This window comes from Rhinatrema bivittatum, chromosome 3, assembly GCF_901001135.1.
Source record: "Rhinatrema bivittatum chromosome 3, aRhiBiv1.1, whole genome shotgun sequence".
In the NCBI taxonomy this organism is placed as follows: domain Eukaryota; kingdom Metazoa; phylum Chordata; class Amphibia; order Gymnophiona; family Rhinatrematidae; genus Rhinatrema; species Rhinatrema bivittatum.
The window spans coordinates 569,319,799-569,341,271 of record NC_042617.1 but is presented as its reverse complement, the minus strand read 5'-3'; the positions used below and the strand labels follow the sequence as shown (position 1 = coordinate 569,341,271).

At 41.0% G+C, this 21,473-nt stretch overlaps 1 protein-coding gene across 1 annotated transcript in view; it reads right to left on the bottom strand.

Annotated features, from left to right (window-relative positions):
- The window catches only part of MTHFD1L (methylenetetrahydrofolate dehydrogenase (NADP+ dependent) 1 like), a 623,332-nt gene that overhangs the window by 571,901 nt on the left and 29,958 nt on the right, over positions 1-21,473 (bottom strand). Inside the window, exon 7 of the mRNA XM_029596548.1 lies at positions 15,448-15,584. Coding sequence (XP_029452408.1) covers positions 15,448-15,584 — 137 coding nt within the window. The remainder of the gene's footprint in view (positions 1-15,447; positions 15,585-21,473) is intronic.

The window sequence follows — 21,473 nt, the reverse complement described above, 5'->3', positions numbered from 1 at the left end:
CTTTATTTTCAGTTTTTATTTTATTTTGTTTCAGGGAATGTTATCAGTGCTTACTACAATAACAAAAACAGAAGAACACTGCAAAAACTTGACTTGTCATTTTTCCAGGTAATTATCTGAGTATAATTTTGTGGACAGTCCAGGATAGCAAAAAAAAATAAAATAAAATAAATTATATAATGCTGACTAGGATCCTAGAGCAGGGTTTCCCAATTTTTTTTTTTGTGAAGAGGTCCACATAACCTTCAAAATCATTGGCAGAGCTGGATGAAAATTTTAATCACCTCTTCTCCCAGCATCTCCCTCTTCCTTTCCTCCTTCCTTCAGCATCTTTTCTCTTCCGCTCTCTCTCCTAACATCTCCTCTTAAAGATTCCCCTCTTCTAGCATCTCCTTTCTTCTTTCCCCTCCTCCCCAGCATTTCTCCTCCCATCTTCCCTTTTTTCATCAACCCTCCTGGTGCCCCCTTCTCCCTTCCTCCCAGAAGAGCACGTTTTCCTTGTGCCTCCCTGCTCAGCAGCAACAGCTTTAACGTCCTTCCCCATTGACATCTCTGGGATTCCCTCTGCTGCAGCCAGCGGTTAACTCTGGCTTCTCTTCCCAGTGGCAGCGGCAGCACTGGTCTCCCTCCAGTGCATCTCCGGTCTCCCCTCCGCTGGAAACCTCCTTCCTCTTGCAGTGTGGGCACGCGCATGCTACCCCGACGCTTTTTTTTTGCTGCACGTACAATCTGGGCCCAGTTCCTGTTCATGCCCCTTTGTAAGTCTTCTGGGAGAAAAGGTGCTAGAAAGCCATCGCAGACCTGCATCTGTTTATTAAGGCAGGGTGAAAATAAGTTTAAACTATGCCCACCTTAACAAAAACCTGGGAATTTATCCGTGAAAATCAATTTGACCTGAAAATGAAGGACCCTATCTACGAGGAAAGGTTGAAGAAGATGCATTTAATTAGCATAGAAGTGATGGAGTAGTCTAGTGGTTAGAGCGGCAGGCTACGAATCTGGGAAGCCAGCTTACAAATCCCACTGCCGCTCCTTGTGACCTTGGACAAGCCACATCACCCTCCATTGCCTCAGGTACAACTTAGACTGTGAGCCCCCCTGGGGACAGGGAAATGCCTACAGTACCTGAATGTAACCCACTATGAAATGGCTGAAAGGCGAAATATAACTCAAATAAAATTAAGAGGAGACGAAAGGGATGAGCTGACAGTAGTATTTAAACACATAAAGGCGGGGCGGGGTTATAAAAAGTGAAAATGATCTTTCCTATGGCAGGGGAGAAACTATGACGGTAACGTTTAAACAGGCACGCAGGCACACATGTGCGCGCATTCGTCGACTCGCGCCCAAGGACACGGACATTTTATAACATACGCGCATGTTATAACACAGCCTGAACGTGCGCCTATGTGCATACAATTTTAAGTGGAGGCACACCTATGCGTACAAATGCTGCGTCTACCCATTTCACCAGTTTGTTCCCAGTTCACCCACGTAAGGGAAAGGACTTCCAAAGCCTCCCTTCTCCCCTGTTAGCCCCGACCCTTAAAACTTCTTCGATCTATTTATCTTTATTTTATTACTTACACATCCTCCATAGAAGAAGTAAAGTCACGCGGCAAGGGAACCCGGTGCGCGCTTGTGCGTGTCAGTATTTACATGCTAATTTGAAGTTCAAATTCAAGAACGCCCACGATCCACCCCATTTTTGGAACTTTTCATTTGAGCACACAGCGGGAGATTTGTGCATACTCGGGCGGTTTTTAAAAATCCACTCAGTGCATATCAGCCCGATATATTCGCATATCTCCCAGTTTTGGCGTGCATCAGGCTTTTAAAATTCACCTTTACGAAGGAATACTGTATTTCAGCCGCTGTCTTCTATTTTATGTCATACAGAGAATGAAGCTGTATGCATTACTATGGTGCTGCCACTGCAGTGAAAGACTGGGGTTTTGGATTTGGCGGGGGAGGGGGGGGTCCTATTTTGTTTATTTTTCTTTTTGGGAAAACCTAAAACATAGCAATTGGATGACGACTTCGGAAAAGGAAAAGAAACAAATGAAGGGACAGAGAGACCTAGAAAGGAGTAGGGGAGGGCACAGAGAGGGAAAGGGACCTAATTCTACTTATCCTATCTTTCTGACCCCAACATTTATAAATTTGACTGCCAGACATTCCCTCCATCCTTAATACTCTACTGAAAAGGACCACCGTGCACTATAAAAGTGAAACCAAAGGGTTTGAACTATAGACGCATACATATGCACAAATGGAAATGCCATCCCATCCTGTTCCCGGGAGTTTATCAATGCCAGCTTTACTTGTTCCATCAGTGCATGCTGAGAGATCTTTGTGAGACAGACACACAATCGCACACTGAATGGACTTTCCTCTCTGCTTTCTTTACCTCTTCTTGGTATCTATCAATCATTTGATCATCTTGAAAGCACTGATCTCATCCTGATAACATGCTTAGTAACACAGATTTTGAACATCTGACTAGTTCTTCTCAGATCAGGACTTAAGAAGATCAAGTGTCTCTAGCATCCTGTTTCCAAGAGGGAGCAGAACTTGAGCAAAGATCTTTTGCATCCTTGGGAAAGGTGAGTGAAATCTGTCCCCTTTCACATTTCTCCCGTGCTTTCAGAAGGTTGACTACCAATTCCATTATGTAGTTACATAGAAACCAATTCCATTATGTAGTTACATAGAAACATAGAAATGACGGCAAAAGAAGACCAAACGGCCCATCCAGTCTGCCCAGCAAGCTTTCGCACTTTTTTTTCTCTCACATACTTATCTGTTTCTGTTGGCTCTTAGTAACCTTTTTTTATTCTATTTCCCTTCCACTCCCGCCATTAATGTAGAGAGCAGTGTTGGAACTGCATCTAAGTGAAATAGCTTAATTTAGTTAGGGGTATTAACCACCGCAATAAGCAAGCTGCACCCATGCTTATCTGTTTATTCAGACTGTGTAATTCAGTCCTTGTTGATTGTTGCCTGAATATAGATCCACCTTGCTTCATTCCCCCTGCCGTTGAAGTAGAGAGCCATGCTGGCTATGCATTGAAAGTGAAGTATCAGTCCTGTTCCCCCGCCGTTGAAGCAGAGGGCCATGCTGGATATGCGTGAAGTGTCAAACTTCCTCCCCTGCCGTTGAAGCAGAGAGCTATGCTGGATATGCGTGAATTGTCAAAATTTCCTCCCCTGCCGTTGAAGCAGAGGGCTATGCTGGATATGCGTGAATTGTCAAAATTTCTTCCCCTGCCATTGAAGCAGAGGGCTATGCTGGATATGCGTAAATTGTCAAAATTTCCTCCCCTGCCGTTGAAGCAGAGGGCTATGCTGGATATGCGTGAATTGTCAAAATTTCTTCCCCTGCCATTGAAGCAGAGGGCTATGCTGGATATGCGTAAATTGTCAAAATTTCCTCCCCTGCCGTTGAAGCAGAGAGCTATGCTGGATATTTATTTATTTAACAGTTTTATATACCGAAATTCTTGTAAGGGTTTACAAATCAGTTCGGTTTACATTGAACAGAAACAGTGCTTCAGTAAATGAAAGCAATTACATTGAACATTGACAGAGCTTCAAATGTGAAACAATTACAAAGAACTAAAATAAAATATCTTATTAACCAAAAACAAGCAGAATAACATTTAACATTTGTACAGAAAACAATGTCTCAAAGAGCGTAAATATAATACATATGTGATCGCAGAGGCTTAGGTCTTGGACTAAGCAACAGAAAACTAGGGGTTGACGCTAAGGTATAGCACCAAACTGAAATCTTGGAACAGAGGGGCATAAGGGTGTCACTGTACAAATATAATAAACGGCTAGTGGAGTGAGGATTAGGTATGTGAACCGTAGTGAAGGCAACAGGAGCTAAGTAGAGGAGCAAATCTGAACATGAAATTTTTGACTAAGGAGATATGAATGAATAGGAAAAGTGTAAATACTGCTGAGGAACGGGGAGGAATTTAATTCAGAGGATTATCTGAATGGGAAAAGGCCTGATTGAACAACCAGGTTTTGAGTCTTTTCTTAAAAGTAACCGGGCAGTGTTCTAGCCGTAGGTCTGGAGGGAGAGAATTCCAGTGTTTTGGACCAGACGCTGAGAGGGCTCTCATTCCTGAAGTTGTGTGAAGTGTCAAACTTCCTCCCCTGCCGTTGAAGCAGAGAGCTATGCTGGATTTGCATTGAAAGTGAAGTATCCGGTATTTTTGGTTTGGGGTAGTAACTGCCGTAACAAGCAAGCTACTCCCCTGCTTTTATGTGGTTGCAAATCCTTTTTTCCCACATTTCCTCTTGCCGTTGAAGCATAGAGCAATGTTGGAGTCGCATTATTGAATAAGGATATTCATCTCCAGGTAGTAGCCATCATTCCCTCAAGCCACCCCCATGCCTCTTCTCTTCATTCACATCCTCTAGACTTTATGGATCCACAGTATTTATCCCACGCCCCTTTGAAATCCTTCACAGGATAGCGTATGAACAGAAACAGGAAAGTTAAAAAAATATATTATATTAGAAAAATCTAGAAATTGGGCAACGTTTATAAGATATCAAGTGCTCAATGAAATAATATTAAAAAATTCCCAAAAGGAAAAAAAAATACTGAGCAACATGTACCTATACAAACATATTAAACATGATTATATTAGGTACTGCTCATTTATTTTAATATTTATAATTCAAGAATAAAGCATTATTTTAATGTAAACATTCATCATTAATATTTTTTTTCCTTTTGGGAATTTTTTTGATATATATATATATATATTTTTTTTTTAACCCTTTACTAAGGGGTCACTAGGTGACATCACAACCAACCAAAAGGTAAGCACATTTAAAAAGAAATTTACAGGAAAATTATAAACTCATCATTCAGTGCTGAAGCCTAGTCAGAGAAAGACAATAGAGGAGCTCCTATAGTTGGGGACATTTTATTTCCAACTGCAAATTCATAACGGGGTCAATTTGAAATTAAAGCTGCACTTCATGTTTTCATAGTTTAAGGATCTATTTGTGCTTTGAACACTATGGCCTGCCGCTTATATACACAAACGAAGGAAAGATTACTATTATTTCCCGGGGCTAGAGCTAACAATAACAGCAGCAGCTGCAAAAACATTAGATTGCCAATGGGCCCAACAGAGGTATTCTTTCAAAACACTGCCATTCCTGAACCTGAGCGTACAGCCTCGCTGCGTCCTGCCTAAGCAGATATTAAACCCAAAACATAAAGATGCTTAAAAATACAAAACATCAGCCAATGTTAATGTTAAGAATTTGCTGCCACCTTATGGTGATCTATGAGAAAGCCAAGTTCTTGAACACAAATTCTTTTTTAAACATTAAAAAAAAAAAATCATTATGCAATAAAGGAATAAACAGCCAGCAGACTACCTTTATCTTTCACAGATACCTTTTTTGGCTTTTAAAAAAAAGTAATTGGATGATTTGCCATTGTAATAAAAACAACGGTGTCCTTGAAGCTTTAAAATTAAAGCATCCCAACAGAGAGGTTCCAATAATAAGAAAAGTAGTCCAAGTGCCTGTAATTAAAAACTCACCTGAGCTAAAATATTCCAATTTATCCCTGTCAACTGAAAAGTGGAATGTTAATACAAACAAAAAACACACTGTGAAATGATTCTGTGCTAATGCTAGAAATCTAACAAGTAAGGTGGGAGAATTAGAATGTATAGCGGTGAATGATGACATAGACTTAATTGGCATCTCAGAGACATGGTGGAAGGAGGACAACCAATGGGACAGTGCTATACCGGGGTACAAATTATATCGCAATGACAGTGAGGAGCACCCGGGAGGCAGTGTGGCGCTTTATGTCCGGGATGGCATAGAGTCCAACAGGATAAAGATCCTGCATGAGACTAAATGCACAATTGAATCTTTATGGGTAGAAATCCCTTGTGTGTCGGGGAAGATGGCCAGATGGTCAGTTAAATTCTAAGAGAAGATTAGGGAAGCTAACCAAACTGGTAGTGCGGTAATAATGGGAGATTTCAATTACCACAATATTGACTGGGTAAATGCAACATCAGGACATGCTAGAGAGATAAAGTTCCTGGATGGAATAAATGACATTTTTATGGAGCAATTGGTTCAGGAACAGATGAGAGAGGGAGCAATTTTAGATCTAATTCTCAGTGGAGCAAAGGATTTGGTGAGAGAGTTAATGGTGGTGGGGCTGCTTGGCAATAGTGATCATAATATGATCAAATTTGAATTAATGATTGGAAGGGGGACAGTATTTATTTATTTATTTAAGGTTTTTTTTATACCGGCATTCATGAACTCGTTCACATCATGTCGGTTTACAGAAAACAGGGGTGCGAATAATACAACCAAAAACAAAAATAACGTGATGAAGAGAGGCAGTTACAATTAACAAGGGCTAATGAACTGAGATTGTAAGAAATAGAGAGAGATAGAGAAGGTTAATTATATACAGAAGGTTAATTAAGGTTAAGTAAGCAAATCCACAGCTGTAGCACTAAACTTTTAAAAGGGAAACTTTGATAAAATATGAAAAATAGTTAAAACAAAAAAAGATTTGAAAGGAGCAACTACAAAGGTACAAAATGTGCAACAGGCGTGGACATTGTTAAAAAAAATACCATCCTAGAAGCAAAGACCATAATGTATTTCTCACATTAAGAAAGGTGGCAGGCAGGTCAAATGATTGCCAGCATAGCTATAAAGTGAAGTGAAAAAGGCTATTTTAGCCAAAAGATCTTCATCAAAAAATTGGAAGAAGGAGCCATCAGAAGAAAATAGGATTAAGCATAAACATTGGCAAGTTAAATGTAAGACACTGATAAGACAGGCTAAGAGAGAATTTGAAAAGAAATTGGCCGTACAGGCAAAAACTCACAATAAAAGCTTTTTTAAATATATCCGAAGCAGAAAGCCTACGAGGGTGTTGGTTGGACCATTAGATGATTGAGGGCTTGCGGAAAGATTAAACAATTTCTTTGCTTCAGTGTTTACTGAAAAGAATGTTGGGAAGATACCCATTCTGGAAATGGATTTCAAGGGTGATGATTCAGATGAACTGGACCAAATCACATTGAACCTGGAAGATGTGGTAGATCAGAATGAAATGAGTAGTAAATCAAATGAATCAGATGGCATTCGCCCCAGGGCTCTGAAAGAACTAAAAAATGAAATTTTAGACCTATTTCAATTAATTTGTAACCTATCAATAAAATCATCTGTTGTACCTGAAGATTGGAAGATGGCCAATATAACCCCCAATATTTAAAAAAGGGTCCAGGTGTGATCCAGGAAACTATAGACCGGTGAGCCTGACTTCAGTGCCGGGAAAATTCGTGTTATAAAGAATAGAATCACAAAACATTTAGATAGACATGGTTTAATGTGACACAGCCAGCATGGATTTACCCAAGGAAGTCTTGCCTCACAAATCTCCTATATATTTTTGAAGGCGTGAATAAACGTATGGACAAACGTGAACCGATAGATGTCGTGTATTTGGATTTTCAAAAGGCGTTCAACAAAGTCCCGCATGAGAGGCTTCTAAGAAAACTAAAAGTCACAGGATAGGAGACGATGTCCTTTTGTGGACTGCATACTGGTTAAAAGTCAGGAAACAGAGATTAGGATTAAGTGGTCTGTTTCCACAGTGGAAAAAGGCAAACAGTGGAGTGCCTCAGGGATCCGTACTTAAACCAGTGCTTTTTAATATATTTATAAATGATCTGGAAAGGATTATGATGAGTGAGGTGATCAAATTTGCGGATGACACAAAATTATGCACAGTAGTTAAATCTCAAGTGGATTGTGATAAATTGCAGGAGGACCTTGCGAGACTGTAAGACTGGGCTTCCAAATGGCAGATGAAGTTTAACGTGGACAAGTTACATCCAAATTGATTTGTAACCTCTTACAAGAATTTCGGTATATAAAACTGTTAAATAAATAAATAAATAAGTGCAAAGTGATGCATATAGGGAAAAATAACCCTTGCTATAGTTACACAATCTTAGGTTCTATCTTAGGAGTTATAACCCAGGAAATAGATGTAGGCGTCATAGTGGATAACACAATGAAATAGTCGTCTCAGTTTGCTGTGGCAATCAAAAAAGCAAACAGAATGTTAGGAATTATTAACAAGAGAATGCCAAATAAAACGATGGATGTCATAATGCCTCTGTATCGCTCCATGGTGAGACCACATCTTGAAATCTGTGTGCCATTATAGTCATCACATCTCAAAAAAGATATACCGTATTTTTCGCTCCATAAGACGCACCTAGGATTCAGAGGGGGAAAATAAAAAAAAAAAAAAAGTGTGCTAAACCAGCTCTGTTCCCAGGCATCTGTGCGTCTTATGGAGCAAATTAGGGGAGTGCATAAAAATGTTTTTGTCCCAAAAAAAACAAAACCATCCCAACCCTTTAAATTTAATTAACTACAACCCCCCCCCCTCCTGACCCCCCCCCCACCAAGACCTGCCAAAAGTCCCTGGTGGTTCAGCGGAGGTCCAGGAGCGATCTCCTGCAATTGGGACGTCGACTGCCCCTGTGACATAGTAAGGGCAAAGGGCCGTCGGCACCATTTTGATTACTGGCAGCCGACGGCCCAAGAGCAGGAGATCGCTCCCGGACCCCCGCTGGACTACCAGGGACGTTTGGCAGGTCTTGGGGGGGGGGGGGTCAGGATGGTGGGGGGTTGTAGTTACTTTTTTAGGTTTTTTTTTATATTCGCTCTATAAGATGCACAGACATTTTCCCCCCACTTTTGGGGGGAAGAAAGTGCGTCATGGAGCGAAAAATACGGTAGTTACACTGGAGAAAGAGCAAAGAAGGACGACCAAAATGATAAGTGGCATGGAATGGCTGCCCTCAGGTAAGGCTAAGGAATTTAGGGCTGTTCAGTTTGGAGAAGAGACGACTTAGGGGGGGATATGATAGAGGTCTTCAAAATCATGAAAGGACTTGAAAAAGTTAATGTAAATTGGTTATTTACTCTCTCAGATAATAGAAGGACTAGGGGGCACGCCATGAAGCTAGCAAGTAGCTCATTTAAAATGAATCGAAGAAAAATCTTTTTCACTCAGCGCATAGTTAAGCTCTGGAATTCATTGCCAGAGGATGTGGTTACAGCAATTAGTGTAGCTGGGTTTAAAAAAAGGTTGGATAATTTCCTAGAGGAAAAATCCATAAACTGCTATTAAGAAATAAGCAATAGTAGCTTAAGATGCATTTAATGTTTGGGTACTTGTGGCTTGGATTGGAAACAGGATACTGGGCTTGATGGACCCTTGGTCTGACCCAGTATGGCAATTCTTATGTTATAGCATTTTCAGGGACATTTAACAGGGACATGAGAATATTATGGCCACTGGACTATCAGTCTCCTCCTACTTCCTTCTCCTCTCTGGGAGACAGATAACACTTCCTGATCACAACTGGGTATTTATGAAGTGCACTACAGAAGTTAGTTTTACGAAGTAAGTTTTAAGGCTTTGTTTTTTGCTTTATTCATCACATATATAATTTTAGCAGTATAAGAGATTACCATAGCCAGATAAGAACATATGGAATTTGGAGTGCATTTTTCCCAAACTGACTGCCAATCCTCAAATTTAAATCAATGTAGGGTTCTCTCCCTTCCATAATCAAATCAATTTTGGGATACTCCTGCAGCAGAACATTATATAATAATGTCATAATAGGGATATTGGGGCCGATATTCAGCCGCAGAGCGGCTAGTTAAGTTAGCCAGATATAGCTATTGAGCTAAGTCCAAATAAGCATATCCAGCTAACTTTAGGACAGCCCTACAGCACGACCAGAGTTAGCTGCATAAGTAACTCAACTACTACCCAAAATGCCTCCCAACCGCCCATGGAACACCCTCGGCTTATGCAGCTAAATTCTAGCTGCATATGGTATTTAATATCATCAGTTAACCATTTAGACAGATAACTTTTCAGCCTTATATATATCATAGGTCATATTGTCTCAAAACATCTAAAAAATGCATCTCTTCTTTTTATAATTTTTTCTTATATGCAATTAAAATATTATAATCAACCCAATAAGGTCTCAAAACTTATCTAGGCCAGATCCTCATGAGACTTTCAGCATCGAAAAATAAAGTGAGAACACCAAACATCCTGTCTGGGAGTCGGAGTAAGTACTTAGGGTAAAACGGGAGGCAAAAAAGAGTTCACCACTCAATCATGTATGTTTCATCCACACGTGTATGCTATAGTAGGTAACTCCTTGAACACATCAAGATCCAGCCTATTTTGGTGTGCTTAGATTTTAAGTGTTGACCTACAGAGCAAACATAAAATTTTTTATAGTGAAACAAAAATGTGTGTGGTAACAATTAGGTTTCTGCTATTTTTGACTGGATAACAAGTATGGAACTGCCAAAGGGGATGGTGAAGGAAGCTAAACCAAATGGACCCTGAAGGAAGACCAAACCTAAAAAAGCATTCACTGGTACTAGTCATGAAAGCCTGCTGCCTTCTCTGTTTTCATATCATCATCTATGGAAGCCTCATAAGTTATAATAATCATACCCAAATTATTAACGATTCACTTGTCTCTTCAAAATCCTGCCAATTAATGTAGAGGACATAAATGCAATTGAAGCAGAAGCAAAATATCATTGTATTACGTAACAATCCTGTATCACTTGTAATGATTGCAGCATGTAAAACTTAACCTTCCCAAAGTGAGAGACATTTCTACAACATCAGATGTGCCATGTAATCTATTTAAACATGACTATTCTTGAGTATGATAAAATAGGAATAATTAATTTACCTGGAGTACTGTGTTCAGTTCTGGAGACAGTAACTCAAAAAGGATAAAGACAAGATGGAAGCGGGCCAGAGAAAGGCAACCAAAATGGTATGGGGTCTGCACTGGGAGACTTATGAGATGAGAGTGAAGGACCTAAATATAATAACCATGGAGGAAAGTGGGGGGGTCAGAGGATGCACAAGAATCAAAGCTTTTCCAATGGAAAGAAAGCTGTACAACTAGCGAACATAACATGAAGCCCCAAGAGGGCAGACTCAGGAAGGTCAGGAAATATTTCTTCACGGAAAAGGTTGTGAATGCATACAATGCCCTCCCAGAAGAGCTATTTAAGACAAAAATGGTAATGGAATTCAAACGGGCGTGGGAGAAACACAGAGGATCCCTAGTGGATAAAGGATGGAAATGAAGAAAAGAGGTAACCTATGTTAACTGGAGTAACTTGCCTGGTGCAGCATTTACTATTCTTAATAGAAGGCATGGGGTAATGTGCATTGAGCGGCAGTTACTACCTTAGGCAATGTACTGGGAAGATTGGACGGGCCACTTGAATTTTTTTCTGCAGTAATTTTTAATGTTACTATATAAAATCAAAATGATATAGGTAAGGTGATGAACAAAAAGTCTCTTTTTACCCACAATGGGGAATTTAAACAGAAAAGGGAAAATGTGGTTTTACCTGCTAATTTTCTTCTCTAGTCTTACCAGACCAGCAGAGACACACAGTTTTGCCTCCCTACCAGCAGATAGACAGAACAACTAGAATGTTGACATCACCCCTTATAGGGTCTCATGCAGCCTCTAGTTCTTCAGTATTTCTATATCAAAGCAAATAAACATTTTCTCTCTCCCAAACAAGCAAGGAGGTAGTTAATGGGCACTGGCTGTCACTGAAGGAATAAAAATAAAATCAACCCCCAAACAGGAAAACACTAAGGGTCGGATTTTAAAAGCTCTACGCATGTATATCAGTGGATTTACGCGCATAGAGTGGCTTACGTGCGCCAGGCCTATTTTATAAAGGCCCGACGACACGTGTAAAGCCCCCGAGATTTACTAAAGGGGTGGGGGCAGGGCCAGAGGCCTCTGGCACAGCGGCCATTTGCCGCTGTGTCAGAGGGTCGCATGCCGGCCCTGGAGGCAGGTCGCATGCCTGCCTGGAGGCAGGTGCAGGTTGCGTGCCTGTGCACGCAACCTGCACCTGCCTCCAGGCAGGCGCAAAAGGTATTAAAAGATTTTGGGGGGGGGGGGTTAGAGTAGGGCTAGGGGGGAAAAGTTAGGGGACGGGGTGGGTAGGTTAGGTTAGAGGGGAGGGAACGGGGAAGCCTGCAGGCGTCGGCGCGCACAAGGTGCACTAGTGTGCACCCCCTTGCGTGCGCCGACCCCCGATTTTATAACATGCGCGTGCGTGTTATAAAATTGGGCGTACATGTGTGCATGCCGGGTAGCGCGCGCACATGTACGTCCACATGCGAGTTTGAAAATTCACCCCTAAATGTACAACCATTTTGTTTTGAAAGTTTCTCTCAGATGAGCAGGCAGAAAGATAAATTGGAAGGGTTCTTTGTCTGTGCTCAAAGAAAGAAAATCAGCAGTCAAGATCAAATTTTTCCTTCCTTTTTGTCCAACCAGACCAGTCTAGACACTTGGGATGTACCATTGCAACTCTCGCACTTGATGGGATCCTGCTATACCTGCTCTCAAGGACCTCACAACAAAATCATCAGTCTCTGGCCTGAATGTCCAAGCAGTAAAATACTTAACAAAACAAAGGAGGGACCCAGTCACTGCTCTGCATATTTCCTCTGGCAGAATCATGATATTCCACGCAAGAAGTCACTTATGCCCTGGTTAAATCTGAGCTCCTTAGGATACACAAGTTCCCTAGAGATACAGGCCAATCCTACTGCAGCATTTAATCCACTTTGACACAGCTTCGCCTCTTTTCTGGCCACTGAGAAGAATGAACAAATGATCTGATCTTCTGAAATTGTTCAAGACCTTTAGATATCGCAATAGAATTCTGCATACATCTAGGAGGTGATGTTCCTTACCATCCTCCACAGTGCCTGACTTCTTGAAAGTCAGCAGAGAAATTACCGGACCCACATGAAATGACGACACCACCTTGGACAAAAAGAGTGGCACTGCAGAAATCAACACTCCTGTGTTTGAAAAGGTCAGAATGGTTCTCCTCACGACACAGCCTACAATTCATATACGCACCTTGCTGAACAACTCACACCTAAGAAAGGCAGTTTTGAGCATGAGATCCTCGATCAAAGTTCCCCTCACAGGTTCAAACGGAGCCACACAGGCCCAAAGTAAAAAAAAAAAAAACACAAAATATTCAGCTGAGATTTTAAAGGATTTTAACCAACCCTCTGTAGCAGGAAATCGCTGCTACCTGAACCTCTTTTTCCTTTGAGCAAGCTTTTTTGCACAGCGAACAGAATCGATGCCTAAAAGGGGCTGACAACCCCCTGCTCGGACCCGCTCAAAACTGGGGGGGAGAGAATGCAACCTGTCTCCAAAGGAGCAATTTCTCTCTTTCCACAGCTGCATGGGCTTACACAGCTACAATCTACTGAAGACAGAGAAATTCTATAGAGCTGCAGGCTGCGCAAGACCCTATAAGGGGTGATGTCAGCAATCTAGTTGCTCTTTGACTCCATCTACTGGTAGGGAGAAAAAACCCATGTCTGACCTTGTCAGGTATGATATATGATATTTCTTTTTGTCCAAGGATTTACAACAACTGAAACACTATAGGGTAGATTTTAAGACGTGCACGCGCTACCCCTCGCGCACACATGGCTGCCCGATTTTATAACATGTGCGCGCAGGCTTGCACATGTTATAAAATCAGGGGTCGGCGTGCACGTTTGTGCATCCTGCGCGGGCCGACGTCCCGCTGCCTTGACCAGTTCCCTCCCAGTCCGCTCCAATTTCGGACTGGAAGGGGACCTTCGGACTGGAAGGGGACCTTCCAAACCCCTAATCTAACCTTCCTACCCCTCCCCTAACCTTCCCGCCCCCTAGCCCTATCCTAACACCCCCAAAATGTTTGTCCTACCTTTTGCGCCTGCCTCGGGGCAGGCGTAGGTTGCGCACGCCGGCACGTGATCCTTCAACACAGCGGCAAATGGCCGCTGTGCTGGGGGCCTCTAGCCCCTCCCCCTTTCTCGTGTCCTGGCGCACGTTGGTGTTTTAAAATCCGGCCCTAAGAGTACATATAACCAGAGGCAGCCTGTCACATAATCTGGCCCTCCCATCTGACACCTTCCAAGAGAGGACTCTCTCGTTCTAAACAGGAACGGTGAAATGAATGTGTATCTCATTAACCAGATATAAAACAGCCTTTTAAGGACAAAAGAGCCATGCTGGGTCATATCAAAGCTCATTGATCCTGGAACCCTGTCTTTGACACTGGCCAGTTTGAGTCAAAAGTATCCAGTAGATGCCGAAAAATAGATTATTTCTTATTGATCATCCTTAGGGATAAGTGATGGCTGATAACTGTTTATTGACTTTACCTCTAGGAACTTGTCCAAATCTCTTTTTAGTTGTCTTGACCGCATTCTCTAGCAACAGATTCCACAGCTTGATTCTGCGCTGAGCAAAAAATACTTTCTATGATTTGTTTTAAATTTGCTGGTTGTTAATTTCATGGACTCTCCCGTGTTTTAGAATTATTTGAAAGGGTAGGACGCTCCCCTACCTATTTGTTCCACCCAACTCATATTTTTATAAACCTCTATAATATCCCCTTCTCTGTCATTTTTTTTTCAAAGTTTACTGGGAGGAAGGGGGAAAAATAAGCGTATATAGCTTATGATAGCTATATAGCTTATATAGCTTTGACAGTCAATTACTCCTGCGTAACATTTGAAAATTAATATATTTTGGTTATCATAGTTAATGAAGTTAGCATATTACCCTTGAAACCCGTTATTTTTGTAAAGCCTGTAGCTGTTAAATGTTCTTCTGTTTAACCTGTTATATGTAAAGCCTGTTGCTAATTTATTGTTTCACTGTAAACCAAGGTGATGTATAACTATATGTACCACGGTATATAAGAATCTATAAATAAATAAATAAATAAATAGAATATGAAGAATTCAAAACGAAAATCCAAAAATGGTACCTCCGTGTTTCTCATTGTGTGCAGTTTCTTCTCAGGACAAATCAGAAATGTGCATGAAGAAATCTGGAAGTGCTTAAAATCTATGCGAACGCCTATCCTGTTGGATAAAATGTTAAAACAACTCCAAAATCATACAGAAACTACTTGAGCAGAGGAGTAGCCTAGTGGTTAGAGCAATGGGCTCAGAACCAGGGAAGCAAGGTGCCGCTCCTCATGACCTTGGGTAAGTCACTTCATCCGCCATTGCCTCAGGTACAAACTCAGGGCCTGATTTACTAAGCTTTATTCCCCACAGACAAAGAATGGGAGAAAAGTCTTAATAAATGAGGACCTGTTTTGTAAGCCCCCCTGGAGACAGGGAAATACCTACTCTACCTGAATGTAATCTGCATTGAAGTGGTCGGCCAGTCACAAAGAATGGAATATAAATTAATTATTATACTAAGCGCTTATAAAAATGTATACCTTGTCCTGAAGATTCTGTGTTTCCCACTGGCAGCTCACTGCCAAGGCACCATTCCTCTGCAACAGGCACTGCAAAGCCGCTTCCAGCATCCCAGAAGCACCAACAATTAAAACTTTCTTTCCATCCAGTGTTGTCTCTGCCAACAGCAAAAGCACAGGACGAGTAAGATTTTACAAAATAATAAATAAATACAGCATTATAGTTCTTTGTGCAATAATACCCTAACTATAAAGTCAACCCTGTCATTTCAAGCATATTTTCTAAACATGGTAAAATCTAATCTTACCTGGTAATTTCCTTTCCTTGAAACCAGTCAAAACAGTTGAAATGCATGGGTTATACCCCCAGCCAGTAGATGGATAAAGAACAAAAGGCTCACTGACATCACCTCTTATAAAGTCCCTTCTCTACTCAGACTGCCAATATTCTTTGTAAGACGTTAAATGAGGGGCAAAACAAAACTCCACTGCCCTAAAACCATTGGACTTCCAGGGAACAAGCATATAAGAACAAAACACTCTAAACAAACAAGGAAACGGAGTTAATTATCCTTACCTGATTACAACTATAGTGTAACTGAGGCCAACTCTTCCATTAAGGATCCTAAACTAAGAATGCTCAAAAAGATAGAGGAGAAACACTCTGGCAAATAGGGAGGGTCCTGGTCTGGCTGGACATAAAGGAAAGGAAATTATCAGGTAAGATTAAGTTTCACCTTCTTCTTCATCCAGCCAAACCAGCCCAGACTCATGGGACGTACCAAAGCTACCACTCAATTAGGCGGGACACCGCCAAACCCACTCTCAAAACGCCAGAACCATGATCACGGACTGTGGATTGGTAGACAGCTCGGAACTTTACATTTTATTCTCAGACCCACAAGTCGTACTCACGATTAGATTATTTTTTAAAAGATAAAGCTTTGGTGGTCCTTGTAGGAGAAGCTGATCTGAGTAGTATCAACTGGTCAGATCATACCCCAGGGTGGGTATCTTTGAAAACAAAATGCAGGGATGGGGTAAAAGGTATTGATGCTTAAACAATAGGCTTCTAGATGACAAGATATTCAATGAATCTTTTATAGAAGACATATACAATTACTTGTATCTCAATAGTACGGAAGAGGTTTCATTTGGGACAGTTTGGGAGTGTCTGAAAGCGGTTATTAGGGGGAAACTAATCTCACGTGTCACATTTCTCAAAAAGGAAAGGCAGAGGAAAAGATTACTACTTATGCAAAAGATTGCTGAACTAGAACTGAGTCATAAGCGGTCCCCAGAGACCCATAGGCTGTGGACCCTAAAGGAAGCACAAAAGGAGTTATGCGAGTTAGAGCTAAGATAGCTTTTCAATTGGATTTAATTAAGCAGAAGGACTTTGAGTTTAGCAATAAGGCAGGGTGAGTGTTGGCAAAGAGACAAAGAGAGGGCCACTCAAAACCATGATGGTACAGGTAAATTTCTGTCTAATACAGGGGATATTAGTAAAAGATTTATACAGTTCTATTAAGAGCTCTATGATTCTGACATATCTATAGGTAAGCAAGATATTGAAAAGTATCTAGAGGATATTAATCTCCTGATCTTATCTGAGGAACTTAGAGAGAGAGACTCAATAAAGAAATGTCGGAATTTGAAGTGACCCAGATAATTAAAGATTTAAAAGTGGGTAAATCGCTGGGACTGGATGGCTTTACCACTAAGTTCTACAAAACTTTTCAACACGTTCTCACACAGCCACTGGTTAAAATGTTTAATTCTCTGCGAAGTGGGGGTATCATTTCTTCTAGTGCAAATTTGACAAGAATAACTATTTTGGCAAAGTGGGATAGAGATCCCACACTTTGTGGGTCCTATAGACTTAACTCATTGATTAATATAGATCTAAAAATCTTAGCTAAGGTATTAGTGTTAAGACTAGGTGCAGTGGCTCCTTAGCTTATTTGACCAATTGGGATTTGTTCTAGGGAGATTGGCTTCTGACAATATCAGGAAGGTACTGGAGTTAATTTGGAAAGCGCAACAGAGGAATATTCTGGCTGTGCTATTAATGGTGGACACCGAGAAAGCCTTCGATAGATTCCATTGGCCATTTGTTTTTTCTATATTTAACAATTTTTATTGTATCAAACAACCATAAGCATTACAACTTGAAGTCACATCCGAATAACTTTAACATATATAACACAGATTAAATCCAACCCTTGTGTATTATATTAATGATTACTAATATACAAGATAACAAACAGATATCCCCATTTTCTTTACCTTTTTTCCCTTTCCTCTCCCCTTCCACCCTGTGTAGCCTAATTTTCATGAATTGTACACTTGGGATAAATGCAAGCATAATAAATTCACAAACCATTTTCAGTACTCAAGAGAGAGTACCATTACCAGACATAGGATCAAGGACTAATAATAGCTCAAAGGAAATATGGAACCAGAAAGTGGTACACACGACTAGCACTCTTCTAAGGTCTTATTGCCATTGTATGCCTTCCTCAAGTTTATTTCTCCATACTTCAAACCTTCCCCAGATCTGTTCAAATTTACTACACTTTTGACTTTTAATTGCGATCAATTCATTCATCAGATAAACATGGTTTAACCTTTGCACTACAGTAGAAATGGCAGGGACATTTAGCTGCTGCCAGCAATGAGTCAGTGCAAACCTTGCTGCTAGAAATATTTGATTCAGTAAACGTTGGGTATAATTATCGTTAACGATCATCAGGGAAACACAATAAAAACATTTTAGGGCTCACTAATACTATATTTGTACATAATACAGCAGTTTCTTTCCAATATTCAGTTAATTTGACACATGACCACCAAATATGATAAAATGTCCCCTTCTGCATATACCCCCACCAACATTCATCCTTAACTTCAGGATAACACTTATGAAGTTTCACCAGGGTGAGGTACCAATGGAATATAACTTTATAGCTCTTTTCCATTAGTATCACAGAAACAGAAGCCTTACTTGCATGTAAATATACAGCTCCCCAGTCAGGTCCATTTCCCATGCCACCTCCTGCATAGGCTTACTCGTATGCTAATTTAAAACCCCATATAGTTTGGAGATAACCCCTTTAACTCTCAATGCATTCTGACAAAGATACTCTATAAAAGATTTCCCCACACCTAAATCAGAGTTGGCTTTAATGGATCTCAAAAAAATGGCTAAGCTGTAGATAGGATAAATATTCCTTACACAGAAGCTTATGCCCCCAAATGCCATACCTTTTCCAGTTGTGTAATTCCACAAGCCTTGCAGGCCTTAAAAGACCCCAAAGGGAGTTACAGAGAGAAGGTTTTATTGCGAAACAGATCTGTGGAGAAAATATACTCTCTCTCTCTTCCCAGAAAACTTGTTCTGCCATCTCTTCCAAACCTCCAGGGTGTTAAAAGTACTAGGTGCCATTAATCCAAACTCCCGCCAACTATGTCTCATTGCCAGACCCTAGTTCCTAAGGGCATTTCCCCCACACAGTGCTACTCCATTAATGTCCACTGCTTCTCATCCTGCATCTTATGCCAATCAACAATAGCTTTAAATTGGGATACCACAAAATACCAAGCAAGATTGAGAACACTAAGACCCCCTTTCAATTTGATAGAATACATAGTACTACGCCACACTCTTGGAGGTCTCTCCCTCCAAATGTAGTCAAAAATTCTCTTCCGCCATATCTTAAGCATATGATCTGGCACCCCAATCGGTAACGTTTGAAACAAGTAACCCATTCTTGGTAGTATATTCACTTTAATGATCGCAATCCAGCCCAACCAGGAAAATGAGAAATTTTGCTAAATCTTACATTATTTTCCTCATCAATGGTGGATAGTTAAAAGAATAAAGATCTTTCAATTGTTTCCCCAGATATATCCCTAAATATTTAATCTTCTGAGGAGCCCACGTAAACAAATATCTGGATTTCAGCAGATCCTCTTTAGCTTGCAGTGCGGAAATATTAAATATTTCAGACTTGTCCCAATTAATTTTGAATCCAGAAACACTACTAAGCTCTCATATCTCATGCACTACCAATTCCATAGTGCCCACAAAATTGGTGATTTGAAGAGGATATCATCAGTGAAAAGTGATAACTTATATTCACCTTTTCCTATCTTAAAACCCTGAATGTTATTCTTATTTTAGAGGCAAACGGTTCCAAGAATAATGCAAATAAAAGGGGAGAAAGTGGACAGCACTATCTAGTTCCCCGCCAAATGGAGAATCTATTAGTATAGCCACCATTAACCTTAATACATGCAGAGGAAGTCATATATAATTTAATCCTGTAGGAGATATCCCATGTTTTACCACTGAAAGCAGCAAATATGAAATATAATAACCAAGAAATATGCAGTCAAATACTGACAGGCCCCAAAAGCACTATCTCAGTAGAAAAAGAAGAAACCTTGCCCTGATGAGAACTTTATACTGAATGTTACATTAACTAGATCTGTCTGTTTGTAAATGCCTGTTTAAACAAAAAAAAAAAAAGAGAGACAAAGCAACAACTTAAGCTCATAAGCCAGAGTCAGGGACCGGGCAACCAAGTCCAGAGGTCAGAAAGACCCCCACCCTTGGAAGAGAGGGGGGCAGTCTGAGATAGAGAAAAACACTCTGGCATAACAGTTTGGCATACAGACATGACAGTTCTCTCCCGAAAGAAATGGGGAGGGGGAAAAAGGACCTGTAACATGGCAGGACCTCCCCCAAAGAAATAGGGAGGGGGAAAAAGACCTGCAATGCGGCAAAGACTCTCCACCTACCATGTGATTATGCAAGATTTTATGCACATTTATCAGCTGGAAAGTATAAGACAGGGGGGCAAATAAGGAGGAAGAAGGACCTCACAGTGAGCCCCTGAAAGGGGAGTGAGACCCTGAAGGAGTGAACCCTGAGAGCAATCCTGAAGGCGAAACCAGAAGAGTGACCCGGAAAGGAAGAGGAAAAGGGGAGTCCGAAGCAGACCAGCACTACCTGCTATCAAGGAGGGAGAAGACTAGGTGTGGCCAGGAGTCTGGAGAGAGGAGACAATCTGACGAGACATGGTGGTGAGCAGTCTGAGGCGACGGGGAGCCAAGAGCAACCTGACAATTCTGCCAGTACGGGAAGGGACCCAGAAGCAAGCCCCAAGACAGCCAGTGGCTCGGCCAGAACCCATCCCAGAGTCGTCTCCTCACCTGCCCACATTCTCCAGTCGGAGCCTGCTTCAGAGGTAAACAGGGAAAATCGCCTGAAGTTAGGACCAGGGGTAAGTAAGTTAGCCATAAGTATTAATATATTAAGCAGACTAAGGTTTATGGCATGTGTGAACTCACCCAAGGTACAGAACTTTCTTTAGGGTAAACTGGTGCTTAGAAGCCAGGATATTAGAAAAATGTATTATTGTTATCTTCTAAATGCTAAATCTTTTTCCTGAGCTTGCAATCGTGAAGTAAGGTGGGAGGGCAACTGAAAGTGTCCTGTAGCAGACAGGTCGCTGAGCTCTTAAACTGTCTTACAATCCAATTCAAAAAATGTTCTCCAAAACCCATCTTTTACATTGTATTAAACAGGAAGGGCTACTGCACCATATCGAAAGTCTTCTCCGCATCGATAGTTAAGAGCAGCAAGGATATTTTTTCTTGTTGTGCCCACTACAGGATATCCACTATTTCCCGAACACTGTCTGCTGTCTATCTGCCAGGAATAAACCCCACTTGATTCTAATGTATCAACTCCCCCCCATTACCACCACCACGAGTTTATTTAGGTGATTGCCAGAGCCTTAGCTAAAATAAGTCTATATTTATTAGAGAAATCCGGCAATAAGATTCAGTTTGTGGGATCTTTCCCTGGTTTGGCCAAGATAGCGATTCCTACTATATTAGATTCACAAGTAAGCTATCCCCCCCTCAAAAAAAAGTTATACATTTTAGTCAAGGGACTTGCCACATTTGCCACAAATTATCTATAAAATCTGGCTGTAAATCCATCCAATCTGGGGGATTTACTATTCTTAGGTTCC